Here is a 23,287-nt window from a genome sequence, read left to right as displayed (position 1 = left end):
TTCAAGTTGAATGAAAACTTGAGAAAACATTGGGGCTACATGGGTGAAAGGAACTCTTGGATCAATCCCCATATGCCTTGCTTGAATTCACTAAGAATTGAAGAAGAAACCTTGCAGAAATCTCGAAACCCTAGCTTGATCTTGAAGAAGAAACCTTGAGAGACTTTGTTCTTGACTTGGAGAATTTTAGGAGAATGACTTAGAATGAGGGAAATTTTAAAGGATTAGGTAGACATAGGCTTGAACTTGGCCCTACTTGTGTCTAGATTCATTGAACCGAACTTGGGAAATAACATAATTACCCCTCATTAAACTTTGGATTTTGGACCTACGAGACCCTTCTATGAGTCATAGAAGAAACAATGATTCTTCAAGAAGGCTCATCTTGCAGGTTTGAGGAATGGGCTTAAAATCAAGCCTCTAAAGTTTATAATCGATTCATTTCTATGACTCGTTCTTAGTTCTACATGTCGTAACAAGCATTCGTCCTGTAGGTCTGAGATGACCCTAATTTTAAGTCTCTGATCTTCATCTACCAGTCATGTCTACGACTCACCCAAAAGACATATGAGTCATAAACATGACCCATCCTATAGGGTTATGGAAACCTATAAATGGAGGGTCTTTGAAGTTTTGTTACGAGTCATTCCCATGACTCATAACAACATCTATGGCTCATCCTATCAAGTCGTAGACTTGACCTTGAGGGACTTCTGAAACATGGCCTCTGAGGTTGGGTTACGACTGGGTATTATGGGTCGTAGAAGGCTCTATGAGTCACTTTTATAAAGTGACTCATGAACATGAGTCAATTCAAAAAATTTGAGACTTTTCTTCTTAGTTCCCACTTTCCTACTTTTGGGGTCTTACAAATATCTTAAGCTATAGAGCTCCATTTTGGGTGATTCGAAATTCAGTGTGTTTAGAAAGCTTATGACTATTCCTTGAGTGATTGGGAATTAGTGGAGACTTGTCGTTTGAGGTAGATTTTGCCTCAAAGGGGTTGCCCAAGCTCAATTTCAAGCTTTAATGGTGATTATCTAGCATGAACTAATTTTGGACTATTTCGAGCCCCGAATTATGTTGCGTTTAAGGATACAAATTTGGGGAGGTAAAGTGAACCTTTTTATGGAGTCAATTTTGGGATTTTTAACATGGGTCCCACATTCCTTCTTTATATTCAATACAAACATTTAGACAATAAAATTTCTTAAAACAGGAATGTGGTGGCTATTGGAGGTAATTTAGGGTGCACGTGATCGGCTTTGAGGTAGGGTACTGTCTCTCACTTTGATTGAGCTTTATTAGATATTGTTTATTATATATTTTATGTGACTTAGGTTTGTATTTTTCAAGTATAGGGTTGTCCTCCTTCTATCCCATTCTCTTGACTCTGATTGAGCCTTAGACTAGTGTAGTCTCTTGAAATTCTTATTTTAAGCTTATGACTTTACTTGCATTATTAATTCGTGAGGTTATCCTTATTAGGATTGGTGTTGATAGAATTAGGCTAGCTTTGAGCTATAGATGCTTTATCATGTGATATATACCCCTTATAGCTAGGTGTAGCTTCCGACAAGGCTTATTATGGATGGTGTACCTTTATGCTAGTGCATGAGACCTTAGTTGCTCATCATAGCCATAGGTTTGGCTTAGTTGTGCTTGTTAGGAGCTGAGTTGGCATATTTTGGGGTAAGGCATTGATTCTAGAGATATTTTTCCCTCTATATTCACTTTATTTTTAACGGTAGGTTATGATGCCTTATTGTTTAGTATTATATTATTAGGCCTGAGGCCGTGTTCTAGGAGCAATTGGACCCTAGGTTAGTTTCCTTTTCCTTGGTTTTATGGTAAGATTTGGTATTATATCTATGATTGTGTGTACCTTGTTTAAAAACCGGTGATGACAAGCCTACATCGGCTAAGCATTTTTACATGTTTTGTGATACGATCACGAATTCCTTATGGGTTTACACTTCTATTTTGGAAAGGATTTCTCTCACCTTTACTATTTTGAAACTATTTTTAATGGGATTCATACCACCTAGATCACTTAGATACTGGTTTTGAGACTTACTAGGCATCGAGCACTACTCTTTTTTACATTGATAGTTTTAGAGTCATCGAGGATACGCTCAGTTTCTATTGATATTCAGTGTGGCGTCGCCCTTTTCTATATTGGTTGCATCTAGGATGCCTTTATCCTATATTTGATTATTCAGTGTGGCATCGACCTTTTCTACATCGTCTTGGCTGCTCACTCTTTTGTACCACTACAGAGATGCTATGTGTTTATTTAAGACCTAGTTCGGGCCTAGGTAGTATATACGAACTTCTCACATCCCCTATGGGGGCCCCTATAGCTAGTGCACTAATGAACTAGATGAGGGAGCTACATGGCTCCCACCTAGAAGGTCGAGGGTCGAGGTGGGTCTATATACCTATTGATGATCTCTGAGATCCACTAATGATGTTATCGGTTTTTCTACAAACTTACATTGATTAGCATCGCCTATCACTAGTATTGTTTGTTGTTTAGTCCTCCAGTTATGTGAGGGTTGGAGGTATGTTTACCATTGATTGTACCTTTCGGGGTTATGGGCGTCCGATTGACTATTATTTGATTATACTTGTACTTATCTCTTATTGTATTTGTAGTTGGTTTGCAAGGTGTCTTAGTCTAGAGTTGTTGTTGGCATTTCTTGCTAGGTTCCATTGGATTAGTCCTCAGGTGACTATGTAATTAGTTGGGGAAGTCAATACTTCATTCTTGATTAGTTGACTCTTTTAGTTCCTTTTTATTGTAAATAGGGTGTTGGTTTGTGCTTTCAGGTACGTTTCTTGACTCTACTTTTTTTTTATCTATGTATCCTACATCTTTGCCTTATTTCCTGTACTAACTTGTTTTAGATTCTGATATTTACTTGTGCTATATTTACCTGATTATATGTTATCTATAATTGCTTTGTGGAGCTCAGTCGGCTTATGCCTACTGAGTACCATTTCTTTGGTACTCATACTACACTTTTGCATCATGTAGATCATAGTATGACTTATCGCCATTGATTAGACTTGGTATGGAGCAGCTTGCATTTGGAGATTGGGTGAGCTCCTGGGGTTAGAGTTTTCCATCTATTTTAGAGATGTACTAGTCTTTACTTGCTTTCGAAGATTGTCTTTACTTATATTTTGTATTTGTAAAAGATTTATACTCCTATTTTTATTTGGATGCTCGATTATTGACTGATGTCAGGTCTTGGTGTGGTTCACTGTGTATTATTCTTGTTATTCTCCTTACTATTTATTTTTCACTTTATTTGTTCATCTTCTGCTTGATAGTCAGTTGCGTCTGGTTCTGGGCTAAAGGCTAAATGTTAGGCTTACCTGTTGGTGGTGTTAGCAGGTGCCATCATGACATGAGTAATCTGGCCCTGACAATCCTTCCATAAAGTGTGTGGCCCGACCCCTTTTTCTCATCATTACCAAACCTCATCATAGCGAATCAGAACCAAATGCAAGTAGGAAATATTCAACCCAAACACGAGAATAAGATGTTTTCATTAACAACACAATATGCATATATGTATATATATATATATATATATATATATATATATATATATATATCAAAGGTATTATCACATCAAGAAAATTCATCAAATTGCCATTTTATTACCCCTTTCCATCGTTATTAAGATCAATCATAGTGATTAAGTAATCCGAATGAATTCCCATTACTCCCAACTACACATAATATAAAGCACATGATTCTACAAGCTTTAACGAACATTTAGAAGTTCACTTGCCTTAATTTAATCACAACCTATCCCAAAACTTAGACCTTCCCCTTACATCGGCTCTCCAAATAAACAAAAACTATTTGAATATGGATTACTAATAAGAATGTGAGCACAACAACACCCAAATCATCAGTTTTAGAAACTGGACTGAAATCGACCCAAAAGCTCAATTCCGAAAATGAAGGGTAATTCTGAAAATTTTTACATAAAAATGTTACCAAAGGTATTAGGAATCTATTGGCGAAATCCATTTCAAAGTGGAGTTAAAATCAACCCATAATCATCATTTTTGTAAATTTCAAGTTCTTTAACAAAACCCCATTTTTGAATCAAAATCAAAGAATTAAAAGTTAAAATCATTACATAATTAGTGGATATTGAAGAATCTTTATTAAAATACTTACCCAATCAATGAATATTGAAATTCTCTCAAATATTCGCCTAAACCAAGCTCTCTAAACCCAACAATAGCGGGAAAACACAAATTCCCAGCTTTGGGAATATTTTATTGTTTCAAGGGTTATTACACTCCGCGAATGCGGCCTACTTATTCCGCAAATGAGGTCAGTACTCTGCGAACACGGAGAAGGAAATCCATCACCCTGAGTGGATATGGAAAGGCTTATATGAATGTGGAGTTAGTGTCCTGACTTTCTGAGATCACAGTCGAGCCTCCGGGAACCCGAATGGTTGTGCACCAAACTTTAGTTGACAGTAAGCTCACTTAGCAAAAATTCACATACTAGACCCTCAGGATTCGTTTGGAAACCCATGACAAGAAACCAAGCATGATATCCTACTACATTTGATGTCCGAACACAATGGACCCATCAAAATTAGAATTCATGGTCTCCTTGATCCGAAATCCATTTAGTCTCTACTGAACTAGTCTAAGGCTCAAAAAGACTGAATTGCCTTTTGAACTCCTGCAAAATATATTGGAACTCCTCCAAGGCCTAAAATCACCTCCTAAATCCAATGAAATCATCACAAATCCAATTCGAGCATCCGAACTCCAATTGTTCACCAAAGTCAAACTTTAGTCTAAAAATAACTTAAACTTCCAACTTAAGACCTCAAATCTCTGAAACAACTCCAAATTTAGAAAAGACAACTCTCCTAGACCAAATTCCACATTTTGAAACTGATGGGGCATAAAAACTATGCTCTTCCTCGAACGTAAAGTAAAAGAAAATACCTGAAGCCTCAAAAAGTTGGGAATATCGGACACACATATTGGACTCTGCCTCACAAGTAGCCTCTCCAACTGAACGGTGCCACCACTGAACCTTCACTGAAGATATCTCCTTGGTCCTAAGCTTATAGACCTACCTATCTAGAATGACTATGGGCTCCTCCTCAAATGTCAAATCTTGACCAAACTCTACAGATCATGGGAACTTACATAGGATTCATCATGAACATACTTCCAAAGCATGAAAATATGGAATATAGGATGTAACAATAATAAGCTATGTGGAAACACCAATCGATAAGCCATCTCTTCGGCTCATCACAAAATCCCAAATGCGCCAATGAACCAAGGGCTAAGCTTTCCCTCTTCCTGAACTGCATCACGCCCTTTGGGGGAAATACTCAAAGCCAAATATATCATCTGCCTGAACTCCAAGGATCAATCTCTCTTGTCTGCATAACTCTTCTATCTACTATGGGTTGTCAAGAGCCTGTCCTAAATCATATGAACCTACTCCATGCATCTCTAAGAAAGTTTGTTTCAAAGGAATCATATGAACCTACTCCATGCATCTCTAAGAAAGTCTATTTCAAAGAAGTAAATCTCAGCTGAATCAAACCACCCAATAAGAGATCTATACCGCCTGCCATACAACGCCTCGAATGGGGCCATCTAAATACTGGAGTGATAATTGTTGTTGTAGGTAAACTCCACTAAGGGAAAATGTTGATCCCGTCTAGAACTAAAATCAATAACACAGGCTTGGAGCATATCCTCCAACACATGAATTGTTCGCTTGGATTAGCCATTGGTCTGTGGATGAAAAGTTGTACTCATATCCAGCCTAGTACCCAAACCATGTTGTAATGCGCTTCAAAAGTGCAAAGTAAAAAATGAACCCCAATCAAAAATGATGGATATAGGCACTCCATGAAGCTATACGATTTGACTGATGTACAACTAAGCTAACTTCTCCATCGTATAATTCACCCAAACTAGGATGAAATGGGAAGACTTGGTCAATCTATAAACCACTACCCAAATGGAATCATAACTACCCACGGTGGTAGGTAAATCCATAAAAACATTTATAGTGATCTGCTCTCACTTCCAAGTAGGAATGGGAATCCTCTAAATCGTACCTCCAAGCCGCTAGTGCTCATACTTGACTTGTTAGTAGGTCAAACACTTGGACACAAACTCCGTAATATCCCATTTTATCCCATACCAGTTATAATGTGAGCTAAGATCATGATACATATTTGTCGCCCCCAGGTGAATAGAATATCAAGAACAATGAGCCTCCTCTAGAATTAATCTGAACAAGTCACCTACCTTGGGCATACAAATCCTGCCTTTCATCCTCAAAACTCCATCTGAATCAAGTATAGGATTTTTAGCTTCACCTCTCAACACCTTTTCATAGATGACACATAACTTCTCATCATCAAACTATCGCTTAAATATCCGTTCAACTAGGGAAGAACGAGCCTCAATAAAACCAATCAAACCACTACTCTTATCAGAAACCCGCAATCTTACAAATTTGTTGGCTAACCTCTGAACATCCATAGCCAAGGGCCTCCTATCAACACTAATTGCAGAGAGACTCCCCATATTAGGAGTCTTCCTAATCAAAGTATCTTCTATCATATTGTCCTTCCCTGGGTTATACAAGATAGTCATGTCATACTCCTTCAGCAACTCAAGCCATCTATGCTTCCTCAAATTCAGATCCCTCTAATTGAAAATGTACTACAGAATCCAATAATTTGGTGAATACCTCATGATGTACACCATACAAGTAGTGACGACATAGCTTCAACACTACCACCACCACTGCTAACTCAAAATTGTGAGTAGGGTAGTTCCTCTAATGAGACCTTAACTCTCTAGAAACATAGAAAACCACATTCCCCTTTTGTATCAATATCTTATCTAAACCAATACTGAAGTATCATAATACAGAGTAAATTCCACACCCCCTCAGGTTGATTTAAATAAGAGCCAAAGTCAATAAAGTCTTGAGGTTTTGAAAGCTTGCCTCACACTCATTGGACCAATGAAAATCTATAACCTTCTTAGTTAGTCTAGACAAAAGAGCAGAAATAGTGGAGAAACCCTGCATAAAGCATCTGTAATAACCAGCGAACCACACAAAACTCCGAATCTTGGTAGGTGATGTATGCCTCGTCAAACCTCTAACTGCCTCAATCCTAGCTGGATCCACTCTAATGTCCTCCTTGGACACAACATATCTTAGAAATGCCACAGACTCAAACCAAAACTCACACATAGAGAACTTTGTGTATAACTTCTTCCCCTCAACTTCTGAATCACTGACCTCAAATGGTAAACATAATTCTCCTCAGTCTTGGAATACACCAAGATATCATAAATGAATACAATAATAAAGGAATCCAAATACATGCAAAACACATTATTCATCAACTCTATGAATGTTGTTGGGGGATTAGTCAATCCATATGACATAACCAAGAACTCATAATGGCCATAATAGGTCTGAAAAGTTGTCTTAGGGACATCTAATGCCCTAATCTTCAATAGGATGGTTGATGTCCGCCCCTATATTACGAGACAGTATAGGCAAAATATGGGTTAGTATATACAAGGTACTATATATGTGAGATATGCATGAACAAGTAATAGGACATGATCAATATGACATAAGATACATGACCAACATAATAAACATGAATAAGGCTTTAAAAGAATTTGGAAACACATGAAAACTCATGGTCAATGCATCATAAAACTTCATAGTAAATCTCATAACTTAACATTCAACTTGTGTGGGATAAGACCTTTAATTGACATCTGAAGACCATGCGAGCTATAACATGGAATCGGATGATCCCCATATCGAGAAAGGGGAGGCTACTTTGCCAGGGTATACTCCTTCATGGTACTCAACTCAAATCAACTCAACTGCAATATGTGGATCTACTAGCTAGGACATGAAGGTAATCCTTCATGGGCAACATAGGTTGGGACTTTAGGTTGCTATTAGGATTCCCTTGGGTAACTAATTGCATTACTAGACCGACCCCTACCTATAAGTCCTCTTGGTGCTTAATCAATATGTCAACAGAAATTCATAACAACATGATCATAAACATTATAGGGAAAGATAGTAAATACCTATCAATCCATATTTATAAAACATAATAAGAGTAGCTCATTAACTTTATTGATTCATAAGAATCCATAACTTTGGTGAGAATGATCCTTATCACCATCTTAAACATGATTTTGTGAGAATTGTACTTATCACGCCATAACAGTTTTCTTAGATCACAATTGATGATCATTATAACTTTCATCATTAAATAATAATCTTAACTTCAAGTCATAATCTCAACTTTAAATTATAAAACTTTGCTTGAAAATCATTGAAACTCATAATCAACTCATGAAAATCATTTTTAACTTCATAATCATAATTGGAAATAGCTTTATGCATAGGAATTCATAATTCAACTTAAAATCATGTAATTCATATGAAAACATGCTTATAAAGATCATTGATAATCATCTAAAATGAAATTGAAACAGCCCAATGCAATTCATCAAAAATAGGATTAATAACCAATTGAAAAGTAAAGGAAACCTTGAGAAAACTTTGGGACTCCGTGGGTGAAAGGAACCCATGGATGAATCCCCACATACTTTGATTGAATTTACTTAAAATTGAAGAAGAAACCTTAATAAAAATATGAAACCCTAGCTTGAAACTTGAGGAGGAACTTGAGAGAATTTATGTACTTGCCTTAGAGAAATTGGAATAGTGATTTAGAATAGAGAGAAAATTGAAGGGTTAGGTATATATAGACTTTGAACTTGGCCATAATAGTGTCTAGATACATTGAACCAAACCATGGTAAAAGACATAATTTCCCTTCATTAAAACTCAAATTTGACCTTACGAGTCCATTTTTAAGAGTTGTAAAAGTTTTGACAAGTCGTCAATACGACTCGTCCTGCAGGTGTTAGAAAAATCCTGAAAATCATGCCTCTGAAGTGGCTTCTATGAATCGTGATTACAACTCATCTTTGGGTCTATGAGTCATCATATTGACTCATCCTGCAGGTTTGAAAACCTCATGTTTAGAGGTCTTTGAAGTTTATTTATGACTCACTTCTACGAGTTGCCAAAACTTCTATGATCCGTCCTGTCAAGTAATAGACTCAATCTTGAGAAACTCTAAAACATGGGCCTCTAAAGTTTGATTATGAGTCATCCTTACAACTCACAAAAAGGATGATGACTCATCCTATTGAGCTGTAGAAACTTCTTCAGAGACTTGTCCTGAACAAGTCCAAGGACAGCCTTTACAAAATGAGTAGTAGGAACCTCTACTAATCATAGAGTGGGTTGTAGACCTAAAATTTGTTCCTTTTCTTGAGATTTTGTCCTTTTTCTAACTTTCTGACTTTCAGGGTCTTAAAAATACAGTAATAGTGTCTTTCTCTGAAGAACAGGACTAAAATATAAAAGAGTAAGAGGTGTCTGCCAGGAAGATGAAATAGCTATCTCAACAACTCAAATAAAAGCCTCGTATGTGGTAAAAATGCTAGAAATCACACTGGTCCAAGCTCATGACCTATACAAGTGTAGAAGCAAGGAGTGAGTACCAAATAACACGGTACTCAACAATCGAACTACTAATGCTAAGCAAAGCTAAATAGAATACAAGTATTCATTTCATCCAAACTTAACCTTCTCAACTACAACCTACATAGAAATCAGCCAAACATAGCAATTAGTATATCAATATCACACAATTCACAAATACTCATCAACAATGTCAGCAAATGGATCATATCAAGTCAAGTACATCAAATACAGGGTCAATAAGGGGGGAAGGGGTAAATACAAATCCACAACTATCAAAAATGTGCAATGCAATAAGATGATGCATGTCTGTCTGTCGGTACATATTTTTTGAATCTCAGTTTGAAACCTATAGGGGACATTTCTTTCCATGTAAGCTACCACGGAGCGTGTGGCCCATTTATATATATAAGTCATTATCACATCGAGATAATTCATCAAATTATCATTTTACTACCCCTTTCCATCATTAGTAATATCAATCATAGTGATTAAATAATCCAAACAAATTCTCACTACTCCCAACTACACATAACACGAAAAACATGATTCTACATGCTTTAACGAAGGTTTAAAAGCTTACTTGTCTCAATTAAATTACAACCTATCCTAAAACTTGGGCCTTCTCCTTCTGTCAGTTCTCTAAATCAACAAAATCTATTCCAATAGGGATTTCCAATAATAATACGAGTACAACAATACCCAAATCATCAATTTTGGAAATCAGGCCGAAATAAATCTTAAAACTCAATTTCAAAACTAAAGAGTAATTCTAAAAAAATTATATGAAAACGTTTACGAAGGTATAAGGAATCTATTAGAAAAAACTATTTTGAAAACTGAGTTAAAATTTACCCATAATCATCATTTTTGTAAATTTCAAGTTCTTGAACAAAACCCCCATTTTGGAATTAAAATCAAGGAATTAAATGTTAAAATCATCACATAATCAGTGGGTATTTAAGAATCTTTGTTAAAAATATTTACCCAATGGATGTATTTTGAAATTCCCTAAAAAATTAACCTAAACCGAGCTCTCTAGCCCCAACAACAGTAGAAAAATACAAATTCCTGATTTTGGGAATATTTCACTATTTCAGGGGTTATTACCCTCAACGAACGTGGCCCACTTACTCCATGAACATGAAGGCAAAGGTCAGGGTCACTTCGCAAACGTGAAGAAAGAAAGCCATCACCCTGTGCAAACACGACAAAGCTTCACCGAACGCGGAGGTCAGTGGCCTAACCTTCCTTGATCGCGGTCATGCCTCCACGAATGCCAAGGGTTGCGCACCAGACGCCAGTTGACAGCAAGCACACTTAGCACAAATTCAAGGATTGTAACTCAGAATTTGTTTGGAACCCCGTGTGTCCAAATCAAATATGTTATCCACTAAATTTGATGTTTTAGACTCAATGAAATGGTCAGAAGTGAACTAGTTTAAGGCTCAAAAAGCCCAAAATGACCCCGGAACTCTCAAAAATATACTAAAACTCCTCCAAGACCTAAAATCACCTCTTGAATGCAACGGAATCATCAAAACTTGAATCCGATCATTCGAACTCTGATTGTTGACCAAAGTCAAGCCTTAGTCTATAAAATAACTAAAACTTCCAACTTAAGACCGAAAATCTTCGAAACACCTCCAAATTCAGAAACGCAAACTCTCCTAGACCTAATTCCATATTTCAGAGCTGTTGGAATTGACAAAATTCTATTTCGAGACTCCTAACTCTGGTTGGTACTAAAAACCACATTTAAACAATTTAAGCCTTCAAAACTTCTTGGCTTAATAGGTATAGGAATCTTGATTGGAAGCCCAGGCTGGTTTCCTTGCAACACACATGGGACACATTCAAGTTCTTGTTTTTGTTTTTTTGCTGGTCTGTGCAGATACATCACATTACACATCCTGGAATTTTTCTACATCAGTAACAACAAGAGGAGCCACAAGGGAAGTGCTTTTTTTTGGGGTGACAGAATTGTTTCTAGATTTTGCCTTTTGTTTTTGTTTCTGTGCAGGTTACAAACTACAGTAGGAACAACATTCCAGCCTCTTCCAAGATTACAGCAGTTACAACAATCCAAAAGCATTCATCAGGAACACCTCTCAACAACTCCTACCAACCTGAAATTGCACCTCTTGAGCCATCTGTGTTTGTCTGTTTATCAGTACAGATTCACAACACACTCCAGCTTTGATAATTTGAACAACTTGCAGACATGCAGCTCTACAGATTCAGCAAGATCTCAATATCAAAAACAAGAGGAGTTGTTCCTTGCAACAAGTTTGTCAAAACTAGGGAGAAGTAGATGCCAGAAACAAACCTCTGCAGCAGCCATCAGCCCTCAACAACATGCATCATGCAACATCCAAAATCCTCCAAATTTTGCAGGATATTAGCATCCCCAAAGATGGTTGAGCCCAAGAAATTTCAGCTCGAACGAATAAACGGAGACGTTAGTCGAGTGACATTGAAAAAGACAGCCGATGTTGCAGGCAGAACAGTAACTCTCAAGAGGAGCAATAGTATACATCATCAAAAATGCTCTATATTTTGTAGGAATATAGCAACTACAACAATTGTAGAGCCCAAGAAATTTCAGTCCGAACGGAGAATCGGAGACGTTAGACGAGCGACCTTGAAAAAGATAGTCGATTGTTATGGAATCCCTTTGTTTCTTCTTCTTTGGCAAAATCTGAATTTTAACAACTTTCAACAACTTGTATGTTAGCTATTATATGGAACCAAGAATGTAAAGCCCAAATGGATTCTCGGAAATGTTAGTCGAGCATCACAGAAGATATGACCGATCTCGACCCATGCAAAGGAAATTGGGTATACTTGATTTTCTTCAATTTAGCTAGGTTCTGTACCTTAGTTGAATAGAACTAGTTTCCTACACTTGATCTTCCTAGTCGAGAGGAGTCCTCTCATTACATATCTTCCATTTTATTTTCGGAGGTAAGGCCTTTCACGTCCCCCTCCTTGTACTCGTCAGTTTACTTTTATATATATAAGATGAAAATTTTATAAAAAAAAAAATTCAAAACTCAAAAACTTCAATATTTCCCAAATTTTTAATGAATTTCCAAAGCCAACTCCAAACGCTCATCAAAAATGACTCAGGCCGACTACCAAAAGGGGTAAAATGATCATTTTATGAAAAAATCTAAAAATAAAATTCAAGGTCATTACATCAATGTATAATGGGTCATTATTTGAAGAATATAGTTACTAATTTAATGTTATTATTGTTGAAAAATCATATGAAAAGTGATTTTCAAGCTCTCGATAATTAATACAACAACAATAATCCAGAAAAATCCCACAATGTGGGGACTAGAGAGGGTAAAGTGTACGCATACCTTACTCCTATCAAGGTAGGACGGTTGTTTCTGAGAGACCCTCGGCTCAATAGAAGCATTAAAACAGGTTAGATACTGCTAAGAAGTACAAAAAGTTCAAAACATTATGTGAAAGCAAATAATGAAAGCGACACAGATAAAATAGAGTAATTAAAGTACAGAGAGTAGTATATAATAACAGAAATCAGAGCGTAAGAAATTATAGTGCGCTAATGCACTTACTAATAAGGAAGAATAACGAGACTTTGTACTAGCCTTCTACCCTAATATAGGTCCTCCACACCCTCCTATCTAAGGTCATGTCCTCGGTAAGCTGTAACTATGTCATGTCCTATCTAATCACCTCTGCCTAATATTTCTTCGGCCTACCCCTACTTCTTCTAAAACCATCCTTGGCCAACCTCTCACACCTCTGCACTGGGGCATCTGTGTCTCTCCTCTTCACATGCCCAAACTATCTCAGTCGTACTTCCCACATCTTGTCTTCCACCAAGGTCACTCCTACCTTGTCCCGAATAGACTCATTTCTAATTTTGTCACTCTTGGTATGCCCACACATCCATCTCAACATTCTCATCTCGTCAACTTTCATCTTTTGAAAGTGAGAGACCTTAACTGGCCAACACTCTGCCCCATATAACATAGTCGGTCTAACCACCACTTTGTAGAACTTGCTCTTAAGTTGTGGTGGCTCCTTCTTGTCACATAGCACACCGGAAGCGAGCCTCCATTTCATCCACCCTACCCCAATACGATGTGTGACATCATCGTCAATCTCCCCACTGCCTTGCATGATAGACCCAAGGTACTTGAAACTACTTTTCTTTTGGATGGCCTGGTCACCAAGCCTAACTTCCGCGCCAACCTCTAGAGGTATCTCACTAAAATTGCACTCTAAGTACTCTTTCTTTGTCCTACTCAACTTAAATCCTTTAGACTCCAAGATATGTCTCCAATCCTCTAACTTAGCATTAAATCCACTATGAGTCTCATTGATCAGGACTATGTCATCCGCAAAAAGAATACACCATGGCATATTACCTTGAATTTGTCGTGTCAATCCATCCATCACCAAGGCAAATAAAAACAGACTAAGAGTTGATCTTTGATGCAACCCCATCACAACTGAAAAGTGCTCTGAGTCCCCTCCTATTGTCCTTAACCTGGTTTTGGCACCCTCATACAAGTCCTTGATCACCCTAATGTACGCCACAGGTACACCTTTAGCCTCCAAATATCTCCATAGTATCTCTCGTGGAACTTTATCGTAAGCCTTTTCTAGGTCGATGAATACCATATGAAAGTCTCTCTTCCTCTCCTTATACTTCTCCACCAGTTCCTAATAAGATGGATGGCTTCTGTAGTTGAGCATCCCGGCATAAATCTGAATTGGTTCTCTGAAATAGACACGCCTCTCCTCACACTCATCTCCACCACTCTTTCCCATACTTTCATAGTATGGCTTAGAAGCTTGGTACCTCTTTAGTTGTTGAAGCTCTGGATATCCCTCTTGATTTTGTATAGAGGAATCATTACGCTCGACCTCTATTCTTTGGGCATCATTGTCATCTTAAAAATGACATTAAATAACCTAGTTAGTCACTCCAAACCTACCGAGCTCACGCTCCTCCAAAATTCTCCAAGAATCTCGTCAAGTCCGGTCGCTCTTCCCCAGCGCATCCTACGCACATCACCCTTAATCTCTTCGATCGTAATACTCCTACAACACCCAAAATCGTGACGCCTCTCTGTATGTTCCAAATCTCCTAACATAATCTCTTTGTCCCCTTCTTCATTTAAGAGTTTATGGAAGTATGACTGTCATCTATGTTTAATGAGGGTCTCCTCTACTAATACTTTTTCATGCTCGTCCTTAATGCACTTCACTTGATCCACATCGTGTTCCTTTCTCTCTCGCGCCCTGGATTGTCTGAACAATTTCCTATCCCCGCCTTTCTCTTCTAGTTCAGCATAAAGGTGTTCAAAAGCTACCATTTTTTCCGTCAAAACCGCTGACTTCGCCTCTTTCTTTGCTATCTTATAAAGTTTCCTATTCGTTCACTTCTCCACCTCATCCTTGTTTTCTATCAACTTCGCATACGCCATCTTCTTTGCTTCCACCTTCCCTTGCACTTCTCCATTCCACTACCAGTTCCCTCGATGCCGACTATGACTACCTGTTGAGACTCCCAACACTTCCCTTGCTACAACCCTAATACAACTAGTTGTCCTATCCCACATATTGTTCGCATCCCCACTACTATCCCAGGCCCCCCTATCTTTTAATTTCTCTTCTATCTCTAGGGCACTAGCCGTGCTCAAACTCTCCCATCTGATCCTAGGTTAGTCATCCCCGACCCTTTTCTTCTTCATCATCTTGATCCCTAAATGCATCACCAAGAGCTTATGTCGGGTCGTAAGGTTGACGATTGGAATGACCTTACATTCTTTACACAAACCTTTATCATCATTCCTAAGTAGTAAGAAATCTATCTGAGTCTTAGCCACCGAACTACGGAAGGTTACCAAGTGGTCCTCCTTCTTTGAGAAACTCGAATTGGCTATCACCAACCCAAAAGCTCTTTCGAAATCCAAAAGTGAAACTCCTCCTCCATTTTTCTACCCGTAGCCAAAGCCTCCATGCATATCATCATACCCTCCCGAAATAGACCTGATTTACCCATTGAAATCCCCTCCCACGAAAAGCTTCTCAGTAGGCGGTATACCTCCCACTAACTCATCCAAATCCTCCCAAAAGCGCCTCTTATCCTCCTCGCCTAAGCCCGTTTATGGAGCATAAGCACTAATAATGTTCAATGTGATCCCTTCAACAACCACCTTAATCGATATCATCCTATCATTGACTCTCCTAATCTCCACCACCTGATCCCTTAAATCATTGTCTACTAAAATGCCTACCCCATTCCAATACTTTGATCTACCAGAGAATCAAAGCTTATATCCGTCTACCTCCTTAGCTTTAGAACCTACCCATTTGGTCTCTTGGACACAAGCTATATTAATCTTTCTCTTCTTTAGAATCTTAACTAGCTCTATGAATTTTTCCGTTAATGTCCCAATGTTCCAAGAACCTACTCTCAGTCTAGACGCTCCTTTAACCCACTTACCCCTCCTTACCCTCGTCTCCGTCCCTGACCGAGAATATTACCCTAGTCTACCATCACTATCGAAAGCCACGAAAACGCGTATGAACTAATAAATTATTCAAAGGTCTAAAGTTAGCAAAATGTAGTAGCAAAATGTAATTACAACTGTATGATCAAGGAATAGATATTAAAAGATATAGAAACCGGATGTACCAACTCCAGTTGAAATAAACCTGGTTGTTGCCGAAAAACAAGCTCATTTTCCTCTTAGGCAATTTATCAAACAAATGGGGTGCATTAAGTTCTCTTACTCTTCTTCAAAGCTAGGCAACGATATTACCCTCCCAGAAATTATAGGAATTATTGGTCGCAGTTCAATGTCAATAATTTCGAGAAATTTATGTGAAAAAAAAAGAGAATGAAGAACGAAAAAAATGGTTGCTTGAAAGAGGAGAGAACGCAGTAGCCGTAGTGAAAGATTAAATATGAAGAGAAGAATGTTAGAAATGTGTCGGAAATAATTACTATCTTACGTGATTATAGTCGATGCAGTTTGTTTCTGATTCTCTTCCAACAGTTAGTATCAGGAACGAATCTATGTCATCCAAAGAAGAATTTTGTATGAAAGCTTTAAATCCTAAAAGGACCAACAAACTTTCAATAATACATAAAGCCTAAGTTAGAAAAAAGAAGAAAAGGAAAAACACAAAGGCACTAAAAGAATCATGTCTTTAACAATTTCTTATTCATCTTCCTTCACAAATTTTTATTTATAAAAAGAATAATCCAAAGGTAAGGCATTATCCTTCTTTTTTTCATTTTTTCTTCCTTCAGCTTACACAAAATACTTTAAAATAAAACTTCAAAAGAAATATACTGTAGTTTGAAGTTTGAGAAATTATCCTTCAGTTGGTTTTGGGGTTCCAACTGGTGGATGCCAGCCAAGTCACTGTTTTCCCTCTCAATAATGAATAAAACTAATTAACAAACAGGTTGCAACAAATTCAAGAGAAAGTTTGGTGGTGAAAACTATATGGACCAAAATCTGAAATGCAATAGTGAGAAGCAATTCACCAAAACCAACAACTTTTTTATTGGTACTGCCTTTCTATGAATCCCGTTGAGCTTTCCCACTCTATTATATTAACTTGTGCACTTATATCTCAATTTTTTTTGTTTAACCTTATGCAAATATACATTTATTTTTAGAGATTCACACACTCATTTAACAAGAAAATTATATATCTTATCTCTTATTGAGATAATCATCCCAAGAAAGAGCTCTCAAATGAAAAAAAAAAGTGAACCGAAGTTCACAAAATATAAGCGTTCTGAAGAAATCATATTCTCCAAAATACAGAAAATTTTATGTACGAAAGCAACAGATTTTTCTGTTTTGTGTGGAATTGAATTCGCTATAATTATTATTTTCAATTGAAGGTGAACCATTTATACTTGGTAAATCAGGTGTTAATTCTGTCATCAATCAATTTTTGCAGGCAAAATAATTAACTGAGTGTTCCTTAAGTTGTAGGATGGCAATTGAAAAAAAATTGTGATCACAAAAACATGAGCTATCAAATGGACATTGTCTCTTCTCATGTTTTTGTCATCACATATTCTTTCAATTGTCATTCTATAACTTGAGGAACACTTAATTGATTGTTTTGTTTGCAAAAAAACGATCGGCGATTTATCATATGTTTGATTGATCAAATATAAATTACTTACCTTTAAATAAAGAAATAATAATAGAAAATTCAATTCCAAAAAAACAAAAAACTTGTTGCTTTCTTACATAGAGCTATGTGCATCTTAGAGAACATGATCTCCTTAGAACACCTATCTTTTATGCATTTTCTTTCACTTCTTTTTGCATTTAAGTTTTCTTTCTTGACATGATTATCATAATAAGATAATACACGATATAAATTTCTTTATTGAATCTAACCAAAAAAAAAAAATGGAATCAGTGTGTGTGAATCTCAAACTAGAGTGACTATAGAGGAGAACAAACATTTATTACTACTATGAGCCCGTTTGGATGGGCTTTAAATTGGTCAAATCAACTTATAAGCCCCTTTTTAGCTTTTGGACGTTTGCCTAATGCTAACTTTAAGGCATAAAGTTCTTAAAGTTAGTCAAAAATGAAAAGTTAGGATTTCTAACTTTTTTTTTCTAAGTGCTTAAAGCCATTTTGTTTGACCATGGAAATTACTTTTATATCCCTTATATTTTAACTAAATTCCCAAACTATCCTTTTTATTCTTTTAACCCTAAAATTCAAACACTTATTTTCAACATAAGCACTTTTATCCAAACACTCAACTGCTTATTTATAAAAATAACTTTCAGCACTTCAAAGTTCTAAAAGCACTTTATACATAAAAGTTACTTTTTTTAAGCCCATCCAAACGATTTCTATATAGTATTTATATAAGGGAAAATAAAAACAGAGATATGAGTGCACAAATAACTATACTAGTGGAAAAGCTCAAGGAAACTCACAGATGTGGTCTCAAACAGTACTGACAGTACTGACAGGAGAGTTGTTGGTTCTAGTGAATCATTTTTCTCTATTGCATTCCATATTTTGGTCCATAAATTTGAGACAATAGCTTTGAACAATAGGAAAGAAAGCTTAAATATGATTTTCAAAGTGGAGGACATGTATAAAGAGAAATAGAGAATGCAATTGAGAGGTTGAAAATTAAAGAACAAAAGATGAGGTTTTATAGTTGGTGTGAGGTGTTTTTACAAGATAAAATTTGGAAATATTCTAAATAACATTCTCTCTCTATATATATATTGATTTACATTAGATTTGATTAGATCTCAAAATTAAATCAAATCCATCAGTCTTAAAAAACCTAGCTAAAAAAAACATAATCTTTGCAAGAAAATCATAGAATAGGTAAACAAATTAATATTATTAAGTCAACTTTTGCCCGGTCAACGTTTTAATACCTTATAGTGGTTCTCATATTTATCTGCATAAATATCTTAACAACTTAATTTCATACCTTGTAGTCTATAGTATTAATGTTGATAGTTTAAATTATTTTGACTCACATTTTAATTACAATTTCATAGATTTGTATTGATTGAATTATATAATGTCTTACTTTTTAGGAAGACCATTGTACTTGATTGTCCTTCTATCTAATTGTAAATAAATACAAGTTACGACATATTTTTTTAATCTAATGATAGTGAGTCAAATTAAATTTAAAGCTAATTAATTAGTAATAAGTTGTTTTTTTAAGCCAAACAATTTACGAGCAAGCAATAGATAAATATATTAGAATAAGAGGTTGTAAGACTATTTTTTGAATATAGAAAAAGTCGTGTAGTAACTCCTATCTACTCTACTGTTACTTATATATATTTACATAAACGATTGTAATAGGTTTCTAATACTACAAATAGGCAATACTATTATGACTCCGTAACAATTTCATAACTCATTGATTCAATCTTAATTTCTTAAACACATAGAGAGAAAGGATTCAACACTGAATTGGGGCAACCTTTTTTTTGGACAATTTGTGGGTCTTAGGTAATTTGGATCATTTATGAGACAATTTAAAAAGATTGAAATATGATCCCCAAATGGAGCAAAAGTAGGGGGGGGGGGGGGGGTAAGCTTTAACTTACTACATCAATTGACTTAACCTCACTTAAAAACCTACCAAAATATAAACTTACTATTCAAATTTAAATTCCTTGCATGGCTAAATTAGTTTGTTTCTTAATTTGTCCAATCAAAAATATATAAACCTTAATTATTTTTCTTATCGATCTCTGTATGCATTCAATTGTTAAAAAAACTCATTCCCTAGCTAGTAGCTACTATTTTTGTATGGGGAATGAAACTCTCACCAACAACGTGCAAATTTAGTGCTAGCCAATCAACTAAGCTACTAAGACCTCCAACTAAGATTCTCCAACCTTGATAGGTTAAATAAATAAACACTCCCCCCCCCCCCCCCCCCCCCCCACACCCTCACCCCAAAAAAGAGAGATTTACATTTCCACCATTATATATAGTTACAAAAGTATCCACCTTAAGAAAAACATAATAATTTTGTTCATAAATATGTTGTTGAACATTACACTAAGAAAAATATATCATCTCTTTCTCGAGATAATAACTCAGATGGTCACTCAACTATGAGTTATTTTTACATAAAGTCACTCAACTTTGATTTTTAACTCAAAAGTCACTCAATTATCAGTTATTTTAACCTTAAGTCACTCAACTATGGACTCTTTTCACAAAAAGTCACTTAACTTTGATTTAACTCGAAAGTCACTCAACTATGAGTGTTTTACACTCAACCTATTTAATTAATTTTTTAATTTGAAAATGTTCATACATGTAATTTTGATCTAACCAAAATTTTAAGAAATTAAAAAAATACCCATTTAAATCAAGTAAAAATTTCACAAATAGCTACTATAAAAATCTTAATAGGCCGAAATAACTACAGCTTAGGTAATTACATTTTGTAACTATAGTTATAGCAACTGTTTGTATAATTCGCATACCCATTTATATAATTCGCTACAAATATACAAATTCATTTGTATAATTTGCTGGCAATACACAAATAGGGTAAGTATATACAAATTTTGTATTTATAAAAAGGGCAGCCCAGTGCACTAAAGCTCCTGTTATGCGCAGGGTTCGGGGAAGGGCCTGACCACAAGAGTCTATTGTACGCAGTCTTACCTTGCATTTCTGCCAGAGGCTGTTTTCAAGGCTTGAACCTGTGACCTTCTGATCACATGGTAGCAACTTTACCAGTTATTCCAAGGCCCCCCTTCTAAATTATGTATTTAAACATTTTAGAAATTTTTCAGAACTTAAACAAATCAAATGTATCAATATTATAATTATATACATGGTAGGGTAAGTATATACAAAATTCGGATTTATTCAATTATGAAATTCTAAAAATTTTATACAAATAAATTCTGAATTTATACAATAGTGAGCTTAATTATACAAATTCTGAATAACTATAGCTATGTATATTAATTATTGGAAAAAGGTTTGCCGCGAATGGAAATTAACTTAAACTATGACTATGTATATTAATTAAATAGTATATGTTTGCTAATTCGTGTCATATTCCCTTAAATCATTTAATGAACCATACCACTTGATCCTACCCGCTATGTTTATCTATTTTTAATTTATTATTTATACCGGTTTCCAAAGCCTAGGAAATACACAATTAATTCCGTAAAATTTTATACTTTGCAGTGTAGTCAAAAAATAAAACAATTAAGGGGAACTTCACTAATTGAAGAAGCAACAGAGAGGAAGAAATTAAATTAAAACCTCTATAATAAAGGAAATGATTTGTATTATTAATTAAGCATTTTCTCAGATCTTTTAGTGTTCTTAAAATATATCTGTTGCCTTTTTTTTTCCACATGAACCATGCATGACACACATAAAAAAAAAATAGTTAAATTTAGCGGGGCAGGTCATTAAATGATTTAAATGATAACTTTTTAAAAAAAAAAATTAGTTGTAAATAAAATTTTCATGTCAGCAAATTTCATTGAAAAAATTAATTAAATAGGTTGAGTGATTTTCCACGTAAAGCACTTGTAGTTGAGTGAATTTCTGTGACAAAAAACTCCTAGTTGCCTCATTTTTGAGTTAAACACAATTGAGTAACTTTCTATAAAAAGAACCTATAGTTGAATGACTTTAGAGTTAAAAATCTAAGTTGATTGACTTTCTGCGAAAAGAGTCTATAGTTAAGTGACCATCTGAGATGTTATCTCTTTCTTTCTATGCCGAATTTATACCAATAGACAAAGTGTCTAACGACAAGTAATAAGAATCCTCAATATGGATAAGTAAATGCAATGAGAGCTAGACCTTAACTTACAAATCTCAATGAGGTAACTGAAGAAAGTTGATACCTCTGACTTATGCTAAGAACCAGGTTCGCAAAGAGATACGCAACACATAGCGTTTGATTGGAAAACCTCCTTTCTCAAGGAGTAAAAACCACAATCTCAACTTCACTATTTCTCTTCAAGTTTTATGATTACAACTCAATAATCGAAGGAACTAACTCTAGTACCTAAATCAAACAATTCACTCGAATTGTTTCTAACATTAAACTCTCTTCAAGAAGCCAAACCAACTTCTTGTTACAAAACCTCATAATAACTCAAACAACAATAGAAATCAAATTACTGAACAACTTCTAGACTTAATCCTTGCTCATATTCTCCTATTTGCCTTTAAACACAATACTACTTTATGTGTGAAAAGGGTAGTTGAAACTGTCTATATCTCCTTGCTTTGTATAGTTGACACAAGTCGTGTCCTTCTTCTTGTTGGACACTGTTTCTTTGTTTTCTTCGACTTTTGACTTGAAAAACTTTTCCCTTGTTCTTTTCTTGGTAAAACTTTGTTTTCTTGTTTGTCTTAACTTCATAAAATATTCTTTTACCAAAAATAGGTTTTTGCGATAATATAAAAACTTATTCACCAAGATTTACTCTTCAATTTCCCACTTTTTGATGATGGAAAATATATCCTATTTTTGTAAAAGACTCTCTTTCAACATCAGTCATTTTCAGTATAAAAATATTCAGTAAAGGACTCTTTTTAAGCATCAGTCATTTTCAGTATATGCTTGTATCAATACTATAAGAATAACAGGTAGGCATAAGGCAACATCAGCAATACATAATCAAATGCAACAACACTCCTGCTCATGTGGCTTTGCATTATCATCACCTAAGCACATATGATAACAATGTTCCCAGATTTTGACACAATCACTATTCAAGTATTAGCATTCACCATGTAGTTTACTTCTCCCTTTTGACAGCATTAAAAAGAACAAGGCAGGAAGACAAGTGTTAATATGAATATATGAAATAAACATAGTCTTCAGTTAGAGAGACACAGTCAAGAAACAAAAGTAATCATTCATTCAGCCCAAAAAATATCCAAGAGTAGGAATCCAATCCTGAAGGTGTTAGAACAATTTAAGCCACCCAGTGTCCCGAAATGAAATAAGTCAAACACAAATTACAAAATCAATAATATTTTCTGCAAAGATGAACCAAGAATCAGTAAAAGTCTTTAGGAGAGAGGAGGGGATATGATTAGAAAGTCAAGGGATCCGTATCAGGAG

The 23,287-nt window shown here is 35.6% G+C and overlaps 1 protein-coding gene across 1 annotated transcript in view; it reads right to left on the bottom strand.

Annotated features, from left to right (window-relative positions):
* Positions 1 to 18,789, bottom strand: part of LOC129891165 (uncharacterized) — a 29,652-nt gene extending 10,863 nt beyond the window's left edge. Inside the window, exons 1-2 of the mRNA XM_055966435.1 lie at positions 18,618 to 18,789; positions 13,003 to 13,077 (exon numbers count right to left, since the gene is read on the bottom strand). Of these exons, the coding sequence (XP_055822410.1) occupies positions 13,003 to 13,077; positions 18,618 to 18,779 (237 nt within the window). The 5' untranslated portion in view covers positions 18,780 to 18,789. The remainder of the gene's footprint in view (positions 1 to 13,002; positions 13,078 to 18,617) is intronic.
* Positions 18,790 to 23,287: the final 4,498 nt, after the last annotated feature.

This window comes from Solanum dulcamara, chromosome 6, assembly GCF_947179165.1.
Source record: "Solanum dulcamara chromosome 6, daSolDulc1.2, whole genome shotgun sequence".
Lineage (NCBI taxonomy): Eukaryota > Viridiplantae > Streptophyta > Magnoliopsida > Solanales > Solanaceae > Solanum > Solanum dulcamara.
Note: the sequence above shows the minus strand (reverse complement) of the source record. Positions and strands in the feature narration are given on the sequence as shown.